We start from the raw sequence: 19,523 nt of genomic DNA on the forward strand, positions 1-19,523 counted from the left end.
CAAATCTGGCCAAAACCTAGTTCCTTATTAATGTTGCCACCTTTGGTTCTATGAGACCCTCCCTAAATATAAAAACATTCAAAAATATGATTAAATGTGGTTTAGCCATAAAATGCATTACTATGTGTAACTGACGTACCAAAGCAACCCATTTGATAAAGATAATTTGATCATTTTTGAACCAGTATTTGTGTTTATAGGTGTGAATACAATGGCAAACGTACTGCTAAAAATACTGTAGCAAATACTTTTTATTGTCACTATAATGAGTATTGTAATAAATGCCATAAAACACCATTATAAAGATTTTGGTCCATATTGTTTATCAGTAGTCTACAGTAGTCTACAGATATCACTATTCAATATCACTGAGCTTGAGCTATTTTGCGAAGGACTCAAATGGCAGTGTTTAGATGAGCATAGTGAGTTGAAACATACAAAAAAAAAGCCCTCCTACTGTTACTGCAGTGAATGGTAGTGGTTGGATACAAATGCATATCACAGCTTTCATATCCTTATCATCAAATTCATAACCACATAATAACTTTGTGTTGGTCTGCAGTCTAAACTCCTAATAAAACACATTGTAGTCTGTGGTTGCAATGTGGAAAAGATCAACCGACATTCATACTTTTGCAAGGCACTGTGTTTGTTTAATAAAATGGAAAAAGATGAATTCAGTACTATCTAAATTATTAACAGAAAGAATGCATACGAGAGATAGCTTTATATTCAAAGCCAAAGAGCAAATATTGCATATGTAGAGTAAGCCACATGCCGAGGGAGCCTCTAAGATCCCTTTCCAGAGGCTCTGATTTTCCAGTGAGATTAACTTGACTTTTTTTCTCCTTTTTTCTTCTTCTTCTTCTTATTTTTTTATTATTAGCATGGGGAACCGACAGATAACATCTTACTACATATTGCAACAAAAAGAACATAAGGTAAAGCTAAGAAAGTTTATCTAGTTCTCCAATTATTTTTGAAGAGTTCCAGAAGCTCCTTGTCGTTTTGATTGTAGTTTATCCCGACTCAGTGGTTGCTAAAATGCAAGGGCAAATATATTAATATTCATCACATGCCCCCTAACGCGGTCAGCAGGGCCTGATTTAGCCTGCAAGTCGACTAGCTTCCTGGTCCATCAGACAATCGTCTGCCACATGCCGTCTGGAAAATTCCCCTATTTTCTGGAGAAATTTATGAAGGCGGCAGTGTGCCTTTCTCCTCCCAGCAACCTCTATGATCCCATTCTCCTCTGGTGGATTGCTTGCCTAATGGGCACTGACAGATGGGGCTGAAAATAGCAAGCCTGGCTCCACTGCCCCAAAAACCCACTGCTTTTTCATCTCTTAACTTCTCACAGCTTATCTTCTTTGCGTGGTCTCAGCTCTTTAAATTACACTTACATATTCCCTTTGGCCGCTCTCCCCTACTTCTATTTTATTTTATTCACTTCACCTTTTATCTCAATGAAAGTTGATAAGGTATGTTCACTCGTACATTTCACAAAACCAATTTCCACTGCTGCAGACATTGTGTTAAACCTTTGAGGGCAGCCAATGATTTCCTTTCATGTGACTTAATGTATGATTTATGATGCCAGGCACTTTCTACCTTTTATTTTAGAGTGGATGTTGATGCCTATTCAAGTTTCTAACTTCAGACTTCAGCACAAGTCTATTTGCTTCCACACTGAATTGTGTGCAGTGCAATTAGCAGAACTCATGAATAAATCATATTGAGCTGGTGGAACACAGGCAGGGATATCCCTGTTGTTATAGTGAATGAGCACTCAGCTCCTACAGCTGGCAACAGAACAAGAGAAAACACTCTGGATACTTAGCATTTTGTTAATCAGGCACAGTCTCTTCAAATTAAGATTAGATGAGCAGAAGAATGGATGCAACAAAATAAAGGGACGTAGTACCTTTGCTGGTCGGTGAGTTGATCTCCTGGCGTACGCTGCGGCCTAACTGACAGCTCATCTTCCCAGACTCACACTGAGGCTCAAGGATGTCGCGGTATTTGGAAACCATGAGGACAGAGATGAAGTACACAACAGCCAAAGCCAAGAACTGGGCTTGTTTACTGTCATCCTGTGGGAAGACATCACAATAGTTATGTAGCTTTCTATTCAGATGGCTGGGTTTTCTTACAAACACAAACGTACATAAAAATACAATGCCACAACTTTCCAAAAATAGGTTTAACTAAAAACATCCATCTTTGCAGAATAGTTATTCAACATACTAACAAAATATGCCTATTGTTTTCAAAAGTAAGTAAGACTTATTGCACTTAAAACTCAAGTTTGCCACAATGTGAAAGTATTTACTAAGAAATCAGTTAGTGACAGAAACCAGACAATATTGTGCTTCATTAACTTTGACTGGTCCCCAACCCAGGTCCTCAGGGCTCACTCTACTGCATGTTTCAGCAGTTTCCCCACTGAAGCACAGTTGATTCAAATGATTACATTACATCCATGGCATGCCTTCAATTGCTGCAGAACCCTGTTAATCACCCATCCATTCAAGCCAGATGTGTAGCGGTAGGGAAACACCTAAAACATGCAGGATAGTGGGCCCAGAGGACAAAGGTTGGGGACCACTGGTTTTGGTGTCAGTAAGTGAAGTCAGGGAAAGCATAAAAGGTGTAAGCTATTTAATAAAAGCTATTTTCTTCACACCAAGAAGTGACTGTGGTTTATTTCAGCCATGAATGAATGAGAAAAAGCAGCTGCAATGTTGCTTCATCATAAACTTTGTCACAAAAGGCAACTCTTCAGAACACACTTTTTTTTAGAAGAAGCGAGCAGCAACAAATTTAGCAGCTATTTTAGAGGGGTTTTTTTGTTTTGGTTTTTGGCCAGCAGCAGATGTTTGTCTCATATTGTCTACATAATTAATTACCATTCATGGCAATAAGACTAGAAAAACATTATCAGGAATCCAACAGTTCCTGCGAAAAAATTAGATTATGCTAAACTGAAAGCTTCATCAGGTCAAATACTTGCAAAAAACAGAAACCGATAATGTGTCACAAAACTGTTTGATACATCTCTAAATTGTGACAAACATTTGGTGTTGTCTGAAAAGGGTCAAACCAAAGAAGTCCACCTTCAATCCTCAAGGGCCAGTGTCATCTATGTTTAAGATGTGGTTTCTTAAACATAGTACCAGGCCTTTTCAAGTGCCTGCTAATAACCCATTTATCTGATTTAGGTGGGTTGAACTAAAACACGCAGGATGTTGGCTCTTGAGGACTGACTTTGAACTCCATTGTGATAGTTTGATCAGGCTCACCACATCACGAAACACAACAGCTCGCAGTCTGTTGATGTCCACATCCTGCAGCAGCCGATCAGGATCTTTGATTGGAGACAGGTTAGTAGGGCCAGTTTCCCCAGATGTCTAAAATAGAAATTCATCATCACTCGATTTGAAATTATTAAAATTAAAAAAAAGTTTCTTTGGAATCATAAAAAGGTGGATGTGCAAGAACTAAAAACAAAAACAAAAACCTCATGGTAAATTTTGAAAATGATCATGAAATGTTTAACTAGCTGAAGTAACAGAATTTAGATTTGCAATGAACACTTTTATTATATCATACCTTGCAGGTCACAGCATTCTGCAAGATTTCCTGAGTCCTGTTGTTGTGCCTCTGTCTAAACTCCAGACAGTTCCTAACAGCCACACAGCAGACTGTACACAAAAAACACACCAAGCACACAAGCAGGGTCCTATTTCAGAATCAAATAAAAATTAAATGTTGATAACATGCATGACCTCTTTAAACCTAATCAGTTATCTATGATGACTATTTGTTCCAGGCTGACGGGAAGGGGAGCAGGAGGAAAATCAGCAGCCAGACTGATTTCACACTAAAGCAGTGATGAGAAATTGTATGTTTGGAAAAAGGACACTGAAGTCTGAAGGCTATTTGCTGTCCCCTAAACTGCAAGTTGGGGACCGCAACAATCAACCAAATGCGAACTCACAAATACACAAACCCACAGGCACAAACACAGGGATAAAGATGAGACTTTATACAGACAAAAAACAGCTGACTCAAGAATGATTTAATTTCGAATGTAGCAATTATTTATTTTTGTTTGAGTACAATTCACTATTGCTTGATTACATTCACTGAAAAACAAGATATACAGAAAGGCAGAGGAAACCTCAGATTCCCACATCTAACAGAAACACAAAAGGCATTTGTGAAGAGAACATGACTGCACTGCAGATCAATCTCTCTGCTCTCTGGGAATTTAAAAATAAAAACTGCAAAGAAATCCTCTGAATTTACTACACAATTACCAAAGGATCCTTAAATTAATTAGCTCTGCTGATCAAACAGGGGATTTGAAGGGATTAGAGGAATTAATATTATGTGAAGCGAACACTATTGTATCTTCAAACTCAATTCAATTTCTGTTGTACATGCATGAATTAATGATACTGTAATTTTCCATCCCCTCCTTTGCACTGACATTCAGTCAGCAGGAAACCATCTCAGGCAAACAGAACCTACCCAGTCGGAGGCACTGGCGCATCAAACCACCAGAGGACATGTTCTTCTCAGCCTCGATCTCGCTGAAGTTCAAGGAGCTCGAAAACACCAAAACGTCCACCATAACCATGAGACGAGACAAGAAAGTGATGGCGGTTTCTGAGGACATGCCCTGCGTCGCCTCAATGTTCTCCAACTCAGTCTTGAATGATTAAACAAGAGAATTAAGTGTAAAACATTTAGTTGACAAGTTTTCAATTGAACCAATAGTCTTTAACAAAAGGAAGGCAGTACGTATGAAAATAGTTAGTACTGAAATAGAGTGGCTTGTCAATGCATGCCATGGCAAATTAGGAACTACATAGTTCATTACCATATTACCATGGTTATGGTGATAGATGGGCTCTCTGACAAACCGGACATAATATTCCAAATAAGACAAACCAGTGGGAATTTAAGATCCTTTTCTAAAAAAAAATATCAATAGGGTGTAACATTAAAAGAAAGTATTTTAAATGGCATAAGTACTGACCTTGACAGTCTAGTTGAGTGCCAAAAAAGATAAAGAAAGAAATATTATTAAAATCCATTTTGCCATAAAACGTCCCTTTGCCATTTATGAAATGGAATGCAAGTAAAACAAAAAGGTCAAAGTTATTGAAGTGAACAAGAGTATTTACAATGAATTCAAAACCAGGATGATCACAAGATGATCACAGAACAACTATCTGCAGACACAGTGGTGAATTTCAATAGATTGTCATCAAAACTTTAATTCAGTAATTCAAAAAGTGAAACTTATTTATTGCATGGGCTAATTACACAAAGACTAATATAAATTAAATGTTTTTTTGTTTATTTTAATTAATTTTGATCATTATGACAGCTGAGAAAAACCCCAAATTTAGTTTTTCAGAAAATTTGTAAGTTAACCGAAACAGAAAAAGAGACATTTTTAATACAAAAAAAATGTGAAGTGGCATATACCATAATGGAGAAGCTGACTTGACAGTTGTTCACCCTTCACAAGGAGGGTAAGCAACAGAAATTCATTGCTAAATAAGTTAACTGCTCCCAAAGTGTTATATCCAGACATATTAATGGAAAGGATAGCAGAAGGAAAAAAAGATTGGTTGAAAAAGATGTACCAGCAACAGTGATAAGGGCAGCTTTGAGTAAATTGGAAAACAAGTTGATTTATAAGTGTGGGGCAGATTCCAGAGACAAGGACTTGAGCTAATGTCAGCTCTTCAAAAGCCAAAGCACAGAGAGACATCAGGATATGATTAAACTACTCCTGACCCAGAGACAACTATAACCAATGAAGAGGCTTGTTTGAGTTTAAGAGAAAAAGACTGGGCTGTTGCTCAGTGGTGGAAAAGTCATTTTGTAGCTGAAAGTAAAATTTGCATTACACTTTTAAATTCAAAGTCCCAAACATTTTACATATGTCACTATGTGTGATCTGAATAAAAAATACATTTTGGATTGAAAAAGTACCACTGCATGCACATGCATATGTTATTTCTGTAAATGCAAGACAAATATAGAGCAAAGTGGTTGCACTTAAGATCCACTAGATGGCAATATTTCCTTTCCCTTGAGTGGGACACAGATGCACTTACAGAGGGAGAGGTGGCTGCAGAAAGAAGGGGCAAAATCCCTCCACAGGCGATGATTATGTTGTCTACCATTTGGGAGATGAGATGGATAGTATTGTGGACAAAAATGATGTTTTCATTGCTATTAACAAAGTCCATGACAGATTTGGTGCAGTGGCTGCAGAGAGACATGGGAACAAGGTTATCATCATAACAGTTTTTTTTTTTGTTTGGGGGTGGAATTTGCATATACTGTACAGTATTTAGTCTGAGCCATTCTTATCTGAGCAGCGATCGCTGCACAGAAACTCCCCTCCAAAAAATTACAGGATTACCCCTTTGATCATGTTTAAAGTCCCTCTACAATTACTTCAGTTCACATAATACACTTAACACACCTTCTCCAGGCATGGACATCACTCTCCAGAGCAAATAGCAGGTCAGTGAGCAGTCTCTGGTGCATGGGTGACCATTTGAACTCTGGAATACGGAACATTGTAGTGCGGGGACCAGGGCTGAACTGATGTCGCTGTTCCTCTGTTATGGGGACGGCCCTAAAGCCAAGGTCCGCTCGTATGTCCTTTTCCAGCTGAGAGACTGGGCGTCCATGCAAACTCTGATGGGAGAGCAATTTATCACTAAAACAAATACAGCCTGGAAGCATTCTACATGTAATGCTTGTAGAATGTGGAGGATAGATGGCAATCCAATAGCTCTGATGATGACCACACTCATAAAATAAAGAGCAATTGTCAGATCATTCACCATGAAAAACAAAAACTGACAGTTTAAAGTATTTAGTTATGTAACCTCTTTCTGCTTGCTGATGCAAAAAAGTGTATTATATACTCAATGAGACTTCTAACATAAGATGAATGAGTCAGCAAGATGCAGCATAAAACTGTTTTAGAATCAGAAACAATAAATTCACCATAAGCAATTTTGTAACTGGAGAGAGAAAAATGGCCTTAAAAGTGAAAGCTGCATGTCGTCAGTGACCCAATCTAGAGAAAGAGCCTAACCTCTAAAAAAAAAAAAAAAGCAGAGGAGGGAAAAAAGAGAAAACCCCGAGCAACTGTTGTAGAATAACGTGTTGTCTCTTCCTCCCTTATGTTGCCTCAGTTAACTATTCCAGCAACCCAGATTCCTGAGTCTCAAAGGGATGATGCCTTATGTGCACCAGGCCTTCCTGTCCCCATTACATCCACAGTGCAGAGAAAATGATCTCTGTGGCTCTGTTGATACAGAACAGTGCTTTTGGGGCCAAACAGTAACAACCTCCTTTTCACCTTCCTCTTTGACGCAAGGGCTGCTATGTTATTTTTTAAAGTCATTCTTTGTTTCCCTATGTTTAAGAAGTTGTCTTATTTGATCATTTGTTGCAAATCCACAAAAAGTAAGATAAAGGAAATATTGGCTATGTCTACATTTTTCTTTGCAAACAATTACTTTATAAACTAAGAAATGCCTTAAGATTTTGCTGTCCTGTGAATCAGTGAACTGTGGTTGTAATACAACTTTTTCTGAGAACTGTTTCACATCTGTGTTGCATAAACTCAACAAACCTTTGATACCTGTGGACAGACATTCCAGCCCAGTACAATTGGACTACATTCTACAATTTTTTCTGCATTTCTTGTTATTTTCCTTAGAAAAAAGAAAACCTGTTTGAAGTTACCCAACACAAGTTGTCTACTGAATTAAGATCTAGGGATTGGGGAAACAACGGCATCACTTTAGACTTGTTTGTCTGATCATGCGGCTCTCTTGCTGGTGTTTGGTATTGTATCTCTTTTAAAACATTCTTTTCAAGTAGTTTAATGTGTTAAAATGAATCTACAATCTCTGTAGGTCAATTGAACACAACCCCATGTGAAACATCTCCTTAGTTTGACGCCAGAGTCACCATGCTTCCTCTCAGAAACTACCTATACACAAATAAGACTTGCTTTCATAAGTCTAATAAATGTTGCCCCATTTGCCCTGTGAAAGTGTTTATTAGCAAACTGTAATTTTATGGAGCTAAGACAGTCTCAGAATTTACAAATGCACAGATCAAGATTCACAAATGCACAGAATGAGATCCAGAAATGCACAGGAGGATATCCACAAATGCACAGAACAAGATTCACACTTGCATTTTTGATGCAACCACAAATATATCTTGATTTACAAGCTGCTTCTGGCCCATGACTTGCACTGCATTTGAGTGAATTTTGAGACTCCCATGAAGTCTCAATTCACAAATGTATTTTTTTATATATACTAATGGTCTATCTGATTGGATGATCAGCAGCCAATCAGATAGCTTCCTTGTTTCAGCCAATCATAAGAACAGACCCAAAAGTTTGTCGTTTTTTTTCCTTGGCCACTCTCTGCTTCACACTGTCATGGTTGCTAGGCAACATGAGTAAGGCTGAAGTGGGAGCGGGGACAGTTGGTGAAAACTAGACCCATAGACATAATAAAAGAATAGACGCCTCATGGACCACTTCTGCCTATTGCTGGGTTTCAGACACGTGACTCGGATGACGCGTGAAATTCAGATGGAGGGCCGGAAGTGGATTTCTCCGGTTCAAAACAAAGCAAAATTGATCACAAGTACGCTAATGCCCTAAAAAGACTGGAACAGAAGAGGCGTCTCGTAAAAATATGTGTATATTTAGGATATGATCCGTATCATCTCGGTAAAAAAGTCTTCTCTTGTAATCATGAGGATTTACCAGGTGTCGAGGCAATTCACATAACTAAATATCTGGAGCAGCCGAGTTCATATTATACGACGAGCCAGAAAAAAATTTTCAAAAGACTGGAGCATACAGTTATTTAATTTCGAGTTGGGTCAAGTATTTAGGATCAAAAGAAGCATTAAATGACTGTTGACTTGCGCTATTTTAAGTAATTAGTCTATGGTAGCAATGCTATCGCTAACAACAAACTAATCCATGTTATTTCTATGTGCTTGGATCTCCTGGCAAATTTATTTAGCTTCTGTAAACCCAAGTTCATGCTGGATGTATGTTAATGTTGAGTCATTGTAGGACGCTGGATTCAGGTTCAACATAGGTCAACTATTCGATCCGATCTACATGTCCGTGTCTGACCACAAATATAGTTCGTGGCCAGACAAGTATACAACTCCTGTTGGTAAAATTCTACCTCATTTCAAGTCAAAGAAAAGGATCTGCTTTTAATTCAGCAAAATGGCTCTGATAGATTTAATAAGAGGAGATCTCTGGGTTTTAGTGGATGACTACGCAATTCCTGCGATTGAAGAATACATCCGTCAAATCCCGGAGGAAGATTGGGAGGATTTGGCATTGGGATATATAGATGAGGGCATCAGAGAGAGGACCAAATATCTCTTGAGATATCTGATGGACGTCTTTTCAGATGTGGATTTGGACCTGGTTGAGAACCAGCAGTTAAAATATCGAGACTTAAAAGCCACATTTGAGAATGTAGTTTCTCAGGCCTTTGCCCAGGCTATGGCCATTGAAGAGACTATTCAAGATGAGTGCACAGAGATATTTAACATGCTTTTTTAAAGTATGTTATATCAACAGTGACATCTTCCTCGGATGAAGAGGACCCCACCGAGTTGCTCAAGGTGAGGTTAGGATTCAGTTCTTTGGTGAATACTGTTATAAGGTTTGTCCAGGATCTGATACAATGAGGCTTAAACTTGAAGAGCTGAGAAAATCATTCGAGAGAGAGAAAAGACACGATACGGCTTTTTGTAAAGTTGTTAATGTGTCGAGGAATCAGGGAGCCTAAGACATGTTTGCTGTCTTTGCTACCTGAGAGAGACACAAGAACGCATTGTTGACCAAATCTAGGTCAAAATTGAGGGACAGCGGTACAAAATCCAGCAGAAATGGATTCCTGCTTTCTGTGATATCACTAAAACTTTGGGCTGTTCTGCTGGATGGACACTGTCTTTTATGGAGCACCAGGTGGTTGACAATGTCATTGTGTCGTCTAGAAACTCACCTGAAAAATCACTAGAAAAAAAGAGGCTGCTTTTTTTTCTAGTGCTGGTAATACCATGAGAGGCTATTTCACTAAATGAGGGCCAATAGTGTCTTGCTTCTTTGTGCCTCTGTCGGTCCGGGATCCATGACAGCTCTCTGTGATTCTGTCGATTCTGGTCCCAAGAAGCCTCCCCATGCCGCATCCGATTCCAGCAACAAGGTATCTTACCCCTCCACTAGCAGAAGAAATTTTATGTTTTTTTGAATAATAACAATATTTGTTATTAATCTGTTGCTAAGAAATGAGCACGTTTTCTGGTAAGGAAGTGTCACGAAAGAAACATCAGATGTTTACTTTTGCGAAACTTACTAACTGTAAATTTCTTGTGTCTACGCAGATAATATTTCAAAAGAGATTATGTTTTATAAACAATAATTAATTTGGTGTTCGTTTTTTTTCTGGTAACGAACTGCCACGAAGTATAAATCAGGTTTTTACATTTGTGTTGAATGTCTGTTTTATAATATATACACCACCAAGAAACAAACAAAAAAAAAAACATTTTCACTTTTCTGAAAAATTCACCATCTGACAATACTTGTTAAGTAGTGTAAGATAAATAGGATTTCAAAAGTGCATTAGAAATCTTATGTTGAAAAACATATTACAGTTGTAATATGTAATGTTACATATTACATATTAATATGTAACATATTACGTATATAGTTTGGCAAAATTTACCAATTATAAATTTCTTGTGTCCAAGCAGATCTGCAGTATTTCAAAAGTGCTTATGCTTTCTAAACAATTGTTACTTGTTATTAATTTGGTGTTAAGAAATGAGCATTTTTTTTCCTGGCAACGAACTGTCACGAAGTATAAATCATATATTTTTTTATGTGTTGAATGTCTGTTTTATGATATATTCACCACAAATGACAAAAAAATATATATTTTCACTTTTCTGTAAAATTCATCAACTGCACAATTCTTGTTAAGTAGTATAAGACAAGCAGCATTTCAAAAGAGCAGAAGAAATCTTATGTATTTTGAACAATAACAATGTTTGTTGTTAATCTGTTGCTAAGAGATGAGCGCGTTTTCTGGTAACTAAGTGCCAAGAAGTAAACATCGGATTTTTACTTTTGCAAAATTTACCAATTGTAAATTTCTTGTATGTAAGCAGACAAGCAGTATTTCAAAAGTGCTTATGTTTTATAAACAATAATATTACTTGCTATTTAAGAGATTAGCAGGTTTTTTCTGGCAACAAACTGCAACGACGTATAAATCAGTTTTTTTACATTTGCACTTAATTTTTGTTTTATAATATATTCACTACCAATGACCAAAAAAACAACAACTTTACTTTGTGGCATTTCAGGTAACCAAATGCCACAAAGTGAACATCTGATTTTTACTTTTCCTAAATTTACCAACTGCAAATTTCTTGTATCTGAGCAAATAAGCAATACTTCAAAAGAGCTTATCTTTTGTTAATAATTTAATTTGGTGTTGAGATGGGGTTTTCTTTTCTGGTAACGAACAGCCACGGAGCACAAATTAGATTTTTACTTTTGTGTTGAATGTCATATACTGTATATGCACCATCAATTACAAAAAAACCAAAACATTTTCACTTTTCTGAAAAAATTCACCAACTGCACAATTCTTGTTAAGTAGTATAAGACAAGTAGGATTTCAAAAGAGCAGAAGTACTTTTATGTATTTTGAACAATTTTGTTGAACAAGTTTGTTGTTAATCTGTTCCTGAAAGGTGAGCGCATTTTCAGGTTACGAAGTGCCATGAAGTATACATCATATTTTTTACTTTTGTGTCGAATGTCTGTTTTATAATATGTCTACCAAAAAAAATATTTATTTTCACATTTCTGAAAAATTCATCAACTGCACAATTCTTGTTAAGTAGTATAAGACAAGCAGCATTTCAAAAGAGCAGAAGAAATCTTACGTATTTTAAACAATAACAATGTTTATTGTTGATCTGTTGCTAAGAAATGAGTGCGTTTTCTGGTAACCAAGTGCCACGAAACATCAGATTTTTACTTTTGCTAAATTTACCAACTGTAAATTTATTGTGTCTAAGCACATAAGCAGTACCACAAAAGTACTTATGCTTTATAAACAATAATATTATTTGTTATTAATTTGGTGTTAAGACATGAGCGTTTTTTTCTGGTAACGAATTGCCACGAAGTATAAATCAAGATTTTTACTTGGTTGATCAACATGTTTGTGACTCTCCACATGCTATTGAGTACATTGTGGCTTACTTTATTTTCAATCTTCTATTGATCTGCCTTATATTTGGCATATATATTGAAAGCCATGGCTAAACAGCAAGCATTTCAGATGTCATCTTTGCTGGATTATCTCAAAACTGGATTTGTTTTATATATATATATATATATATATATATATATATATATATATATATATGAATTTGAGACAATCATTACTTCAGATTTTTTTAATTTCGTTGTCCTTGTGACAATGACAATAAAGATTTATCTTATCTTTTGAAAGATATTCTGCAATATACATTTTTGTGGATTAATCAGTAAAATTTTTCTCATCCATAGTGTTATCAGATGTGCTGCGTGACCCAATGAAGGTGGCTCTCAGCTGCTTCTTCTCAAAGCTCCCCAGCCACTACTAGGCCTGCAGGACTTGTACCAGGATTTGGTGATGGCTCTGACCTCCAGAAGTTCTGGTGTAGGCTCACATATCATCAGCCTCTAGTGAGTCACTTTTGTAAAATTATATCACTTAAAAATTCATTACTTCTGAATCACATTGATGCTCAGGCATTTCCTACATCTGCGGAGATTTTTTTTCTTTTTGTGGAGAATGACTTTATGTTTTTTATGTTAGGTTCCTGATATGGACAAGTTCTGTAGATCAGCCATCACCATCTACAATAACTCTTAGAAGAATCTGAATAAATGAGCTACAACATCATTTAATTTCCCTTTCTGATTAAAGTATTTTTTAATTTTAAAAACCTTTTTACAGTACTTTTTTTCCTACATATTACAGTGTGCACACCAGTTTTGCGATCCCATTTTATCTAATAAGATGTCTGCACTGTGTATTAGTGCCCTGCTAAATTAGGCAGGTTTAGTAAAAATGCAGAATTATTGTTATCTTGAAAAGTATTAAAGTTTATACAATTGTAAAAACAAGAACTTTTCAGCCTGATTGCCCTCGTTGATGTAGCCATTTGTTTAAAGCAATTAATGTTAATGTTTAAAAAATCAGGAATTATATTTAAAGCACTACATCAGTTTATTAAAATGTTCAAAACAAACTACATGTATAAAAACCTCAAGTTGAAAATCTCGAAAGGTCTGGGGATCCTTTAAAATGGACATGTTCTATGAAGGACAAAGTCTTGGTGGATCATGTTCTTTCACGGGATGCAGGAATTGTTCTCACAATCTGAAGGATTTCATGCCTCAGTGATTCCTGAGGGAGACAAAGAAATAAATATTTCCTTTTAATCACTTGCTGTCAGCTGATTTTTTAAAATTATATTCAGGGATGTACACACACCTGAACTACAAATCAAAACCTTTTATATTATATTATAGAAGGAGGGAAAGAGCGCGGTGTGTAGCATATTTTAGCAGACTGTATATTCAGCCTTGTACAAGTGTAAAAAATATATATATACTGTATATAAAAAAACTTAACTTCTTGTTTCTGAAAAGCTTGACTTAAGTGAATTATTACACTGCTATAATTTATCATTTAAGGACCAGGGCTTTATAACAATTTATAATATACAAAGGCTATTGTTATCTTGAATAAATTCAACTACATAGAAAAACGCTAGCCTGGCGGTATGAGCATGCAGACGCGCTAGCATAGTTCGGTAGCACAGCTTTCTCACTAAAATCGCTAGCTAGTGATAGTTGCACAATTACATTGCGTAATATTAATAATCATAATATGGGGATAAACAACTAAATATGTTAAGATAGATATTCCACTTACCGCTCGCTGCCAGAAGCCAGGCCGAGGTCTAAACTGGACCTTACCAAGCTCCGCCCACAACCGACCCACGTGACCGCAAGTCTCACAAGCAAAGCCTCGCGGCGCCTTGTTTCTATGTAAACGTGACTTCATTAGTGCATCATTTCTACCGGATTTTCACAATATATCAGCTACTACAATGGACAGAGGAACTAACAAGTTCATGTCATCATCTGGGAGGAGGTTACTGGTTTCTCAGTCAAGCTGGTTGCAAACCTGAGGCCAGCAGGTGTCAGTCAGTTATGGTAGATCTGAAATTTGGTTTGATGACGTCAATATGAGAAGCTACAGACTGATAGGAGGAACCAAAGAGCTCCGTAAAGGTAAAGGCAAATCTTCTGAAGTTGGGATATAATTAATTTAATTTCACATAATTACCACGGTAGAAGCCATTTGTTTGTTAAAATTTTATGAAATATATTTGTTCTATTGGATGTTTGCTGTGAATGACGTAAACTCACAAACGAACGAGGTAATTAGTCCAATGTTTAGAAACTACAGCGGCCGTAATGCACAACAGCAAAGGTAAACAAAGGTAAAATAACCCGAACAGGTGATCAACTCAAACCACTCCTACCTTTTTACTCTCTCTCGCTTTGTAGTTTAAGCACACCTGTTACCGTGGCAACCGCCTGCGCCCCGCAAGACGAGCAAAGACGTTAAAAACATAACATTCAGTCCGTTACCATATCAAGTTTTCAGGCTTGATATCTATTTCTTGATTATTAATCAGCGCTTCCCTGAACACAGCGATGGTTGACTGACTAGCTGTACTTGGTGCTAGAGCGGCTAACACGAAAAACAGTTTAGTCCAAAGCCTTTTCTGCTAAAATAAAATCTTTAGTGTATGTCAGATACACTAAAGTGTATGTCAGACACATTGCATATTGACCTGTTTAGCTAACGTAAGACTGTGTAGCAGACAGGCTTTAAGGTGTAGAAGTTGTATCAGTTCTGCCCAGTGTTGTATAGTAACGAAGTAAAAATACTTCACTACTTTACTTAAGTATATTTTGGAGTACTTCATACTTTCCTCGAGTATGAAAATTTTTGATGACTTTCACTTTTACTTCACTATATTTCCGAACTTAATTGCGTACTTTTACTCTGATACATTTTCAATGTGTGGTTTAGTTACTCGTTACAAAAAAGCGAGAGAGAAACGCAAGTGTTTTGATCCCACCTACTGATTAGCAAGTAGCAAGCAGGCTACCGAACAAAGTCCGTAGCCTGCTTGCCTGGGCTTGTTCATCACCTCCAATAGGATACACCTGTTTCGCTTCTCCCATTAAACACAAAGCAAGTCTCGCAATCAGCAGCAGCCACATGGAGGAGGAGACGGAGACCACAACGACTGCAACTACATTAGACACGGCTCCAGGGGAACCACCAGCTGGTGATGAGAGCCCATGGCCTTATTTAAACACAATATACTCTTTCGTGGGTGTTAAAGATTCGTCGTACCGCATGCAGTTTATGTTATTCCTGCCCGAAGATGTGGAAATTCTGTCTTACAAAAACTCCCCGTCCAACTTGAAGAAACACATCGAGGTAACGTCTTATGAAATGGTTATAATCCTCCTGTTTCAGTAACTATAGCTTGGTCACTAGACACTACTGTATTGTGAAACGTTGACCATAAATGAACTTTGTTTGGCATTATTTCAGTTCCACACGTGGTGGATTTAGCTTAGGCTTAATGTTGACTGTAGCAGGCTACCTAGACTCCTCTGTTCAAGGGGGACAGAAGCCATAGCGATAGCAATTTAGACTGAATTTAACGAATATAGGAAAGGCATGCAAGTTCAAAACCAGGTTTACAGATGTCAATAAGCTGCATTTCCCTCCCAATTCTTTTTTTCTTTTGCATAATGACCAGTTGTGTGCACCACCTACTGACTGTAGCATTGACTGATTCACTGATTTGTGAAGTAGAGTAATCGTAACAGCTCTTTTTCTTCATGTTGGCCGCATTTTCTGTACTATTTATTTTTCTCATTTTCAGCACTGACCTTACTTGAAGGGAAAACTTAAGGCTTACAAAAACTTTGTATTTTCTGTCCTGGAGGGTATACTTAGAAGCTGGTTCAGTTGTAAAGCAGGTTAAGTTAACCTTGTGCTATAGGTAAAGCACCTAATTTTCTTAACTAAATGATGCCTGCAGGTATATCTATTAGCAGGTTTAATTTTGCCTGCACTTGGTTGGGTACATTATTTTAAGTGTATTTGACAAGTTTACCAAAATATAAAAAATGTCATTCAAACTGCATTTGCTTTGTTTTACTTTTTACTTGTACTTTTCATTACATTACTTGAGTACATCCATTTTTACAGTAATTTCCATACTTAAGTACAAGAAGTTTCAGATACTTTAAGACTTTAACTCAAATAACATTTCAGTCAGTGACTTGGACTTTTACCAAAGTCATATTTTGGAGAGGTACTTATACTTTTACTTGACTCTGAGATTTCAGTACTTTATACAACACTGGTTCTGCCATTATGCTGTACTTAGCTAACGGGAAGCTAAGTGTGTTTGTGAGATGGCCACGCACGTGACCACGTAGAATGGGCATCAGCCAATGAAAAGCGGCCCCTCTGGTATGGTCCATGGGTTAATGTGATTGGCTGGAACGTAAGGTACCCCAACGTGGGGGTCCGTTCATGTGATTGGCTGAAACAAGGAAGCTATCTGATTGATTGCTGATCATGCAATCAGATAGACCATTTATTAAAAAAAGACATTTGTGGATTGGGACATCAGGGGAGTCTCAAAATTCACACACAAATGCAGCACAACTCACAGGCCAGTAGCAGCTTGTAAATCAATATATATTTGTGTTTGCATCAAAAAGACAAGTGTGGATCTTGTCCTGTGCATTTGTGGATCTCGTCCTGTGCATTTGTGAATTATAAGACTATTTTTCAGTTTGTTTCTTTACACGGTAGGAGATGACAATACTACCTATACATAATGCGGAAGAGCAGATAAATCTGTAGTTTTACTTGAAGTGGCAGGAACAAGAACAAAGTTCTAAGAGGTAAGCTGCATAACTTCTGAAAAGTCCTTAAAGTAATCCTTCCAGCTGCAGGCTTTGTTAGTGTAGTGTAACAATCAATTAACCAATCAATTTTAATCAAATTACAATGTTCTTTAACATCTTGAATGACCCATTTTACTCTTATTTTCAAAACTATATAGACCATCAATATGGATTCGGGAAACATTTGTTTTTGTTCATAGCATGAATGACCTCAAACTCCACACAGCTATCATTTTAAATATACCCTTTCAATTAAGTATTGCATTAGAATGAATCAGCATCATTGGGTCTGTTTTTTGTGGGAGAAAGGGGATGGGGGATTCTACCCCATGTCATTATTTGCAATGGTTGGTAATGTTCAGCTTCTATCATTTTTTAACAAATTTGTATATGAAATGTGCGACTTAAATACAGGACAAGACTAACCTGTGTTGTGGCTGTTGTCTGAATCTTTTTCATCTCCTTCTCTTTGCCATCATCTGACCTTGCGGTTTCAGAGGCGTTGCTCCTCATCTCTACTGCACCATTCGTCTTATCAACCAGCAATTCCCCTTCAAATTCTGTTGTATCATCAGAGGTCTGTGGGATTTTGGAAAAGCCTTCAGTTTCTGAGTTCATGTTTTCAAGCACTTTTTTGAGTTCAAACTCCTCCTTTGCCAAGATGCTGGGTAAGGAGCCAGTCATGTGAGCCAGAAGGCCAATTTCATCCCTGGATCCAGTGTGATCGGAAAGCTCTGACCTCGGCAGGACCAGAGGCTCAGCTAGGCTCAGATCCGGTAGGAGATTGTCCTCAATGCTGCCCGTCACCTTGCCAAACAGGAAATTGTTACTGTGAGGGATGTCGTCCTTCTCATCATCCAGTGTAATGAGAGGGGCAGCATTCTGGTCATTCATGCTGCCCTTTGGCATCAACATACTGCTGACATTATTGTCGAGCTTCCTCACAACGGCACAGTAAACATTATCCAACAGAGAATCCACCTCAACCAGAGGCCGGTTCTCAGATACTCCCACTGTCTCTGAAGACAGCTCTGTATCATCCATCTTCACCTCTGTAGCTTCCACCTTTTCAGCTTTGATGTCCACAAGAAGGTCATGAACTGCAACTCTGACTCCATCTAATGTATTCTCAGATCCCCCGAAGTCTCCCTCAGACCCCTTCCCTTCAGTCAGCAGGTTGCGCGAATCGGCACTCTCATAGTCTGCCTCGCTGTCGGGGGTCTGGGAATGATCATCAATTTCTCCGATCTCAATCACACCTTTGATGTTTGAGGTCTGAGCAGAGAGACCACAGATGGTGCTGACCAAACCCTTCTTCCCTTTCTTTATGTTCTCCTCCTCCTGACGTTGGTACTCTTCATACATCTTTGCTAAATATTCTTTGTGCGCCTCATACGTCACCTGTAGAGAAAATGTAATGAAATACATATAGAATATACTGTAATCCTCTGAATATTATTTAAATAGTTGACAGATTACTTAAAAGATCTGCCTCAGCAGCAGAGGTCAGTGTTTCTCTCTTTTGTGCTGCACTGACCTTAGAGTGGGCTATAGAGAGAGTGTCCACCCACACACGCCATCCTCCCCATTCATACTTGATGGCATGATAAAGCAGAATACGGAATATGTTGTACATCATCTCAGTCATTTTCTGTTCTTCTGAGTTTTTGGGGTTAATGTAGCCGAGAGAAAACATCCAGTCTTGCCATACAGAGCACTGCAACAGACACCTGTAAAATTCAAACAGTGAAAATAAATCTGCTTCATGTAAACTGGATAAAACATTAACAAGTTTATGCCTAGTAAATATTAGGTAATTGTTTATAAAAGAGTCATGCCAACAAACTTGTCAGCTTCTGTATGTTAGAGTCTTCTTGCCTTAACCTGATATTAGACTATTTAAATTAAATAGTTTAATGTAGCCCTATGAACCTTCAACGTCCTAGTACAAGGTTTTGTAAGGTTGAAGTGTGATTCTTCGTTTCCTTCAGTAACTGAACATCATTTGGCATTTTAGATGAGCAAAATTGGTTTCATAATGAAATTTGTTCATTTGAATTTTGTTTCAGTCTATTCTTTTGAATCTATTTCCTTTTTAATGGCACATGACATATTGCTACATATAAAAGCTGAGCGTCAGCTTTTGTTGATACCTCAGTAGTTAGAAACGTTGAATATATTTATTAGACAAATTACATAAAAAGTTTGACAACCAATTAAAAATCTAGTACCAAAAACGAAAATATGTCTTGTTATACTTCCCCTTCATATATCTCATGACTATGGATACTTTCTTCTCTTACAGAGTAATTATATATAGGTTTCATGG

The 19,523-nt window shown here is 37.4% G+C and overlaps 1 protein-coding gene across 5 annotated transcripts in view; it reads right to left on the minus strand.

Moving 5' to 3' along the window:
* Window positions 1-19,523, minus strand: part of LOC102233216 (neurobeachin-like) — a 225,499-nt gene that overhangs the window by 120,560 nt on the left and 85,416 nt on the right. For 3 of the 5 annotated variants that reach the window (XM_023351738.1, XM_023351735.1, XM_023351737.1), the window contains exons 21-29: window positions 18,732-18,924; window positions 17,621-18,595; window positions 6,515-6,732; window positions 6,141-6,294; window positions 5,048-5,056; window positions 4,537-4,717; window positions 3,613-3,704; window positions 3,303-3,410; window positions 1,925-2,093 (exon numbers count right to left, since the gene is read on the minus strand). In XM_023351738.1, the coding sequence (XP_023207506.1) occupies window positions 1,925-2,093; window positions 3,303-3,410; window positions 3,613-3,704; window positions 4,537-4,717; window positions 5,048-5,056; window positions 6,141-6,294; window positions 6,515-6,732; window positions 17,621-18,595; window positions 18,732-18,924 (2,099 nt within the window). The remainder of the gene's footprint in view (window positions 1-1,924; window positions 2,094-3,302; window positions 3,411-3,612; window positions 3,705-4,536; window positions 4,718-5,047; window positions 5,057-6,140; window positions 6,295-6,514; window positions 6,733-17,620; window positions 18,596-18,731; window positions 18,925-19,523) is intronic. The other 2 variants (XM_023351736.1, XM_023351739.1) reach the window with 1 other exon arrangement.

This window comes from Xiphophorus maculatus, chromosome 18, assembly GCF_002775205.1.
Source record: "Xiphophorus maculatus strain JP 163 A chromosome 18, X_maculatus-5.0-male, whole genome shotgun sequence".
Taxonomy (NCBI): domain Eukaryota; kingdom Metazoa; phylum Chordata; class Actinopteri; order Cyprinodontiformes; family Poeciliidae; genus Xiphophorus; species Xiphophorus maculatus.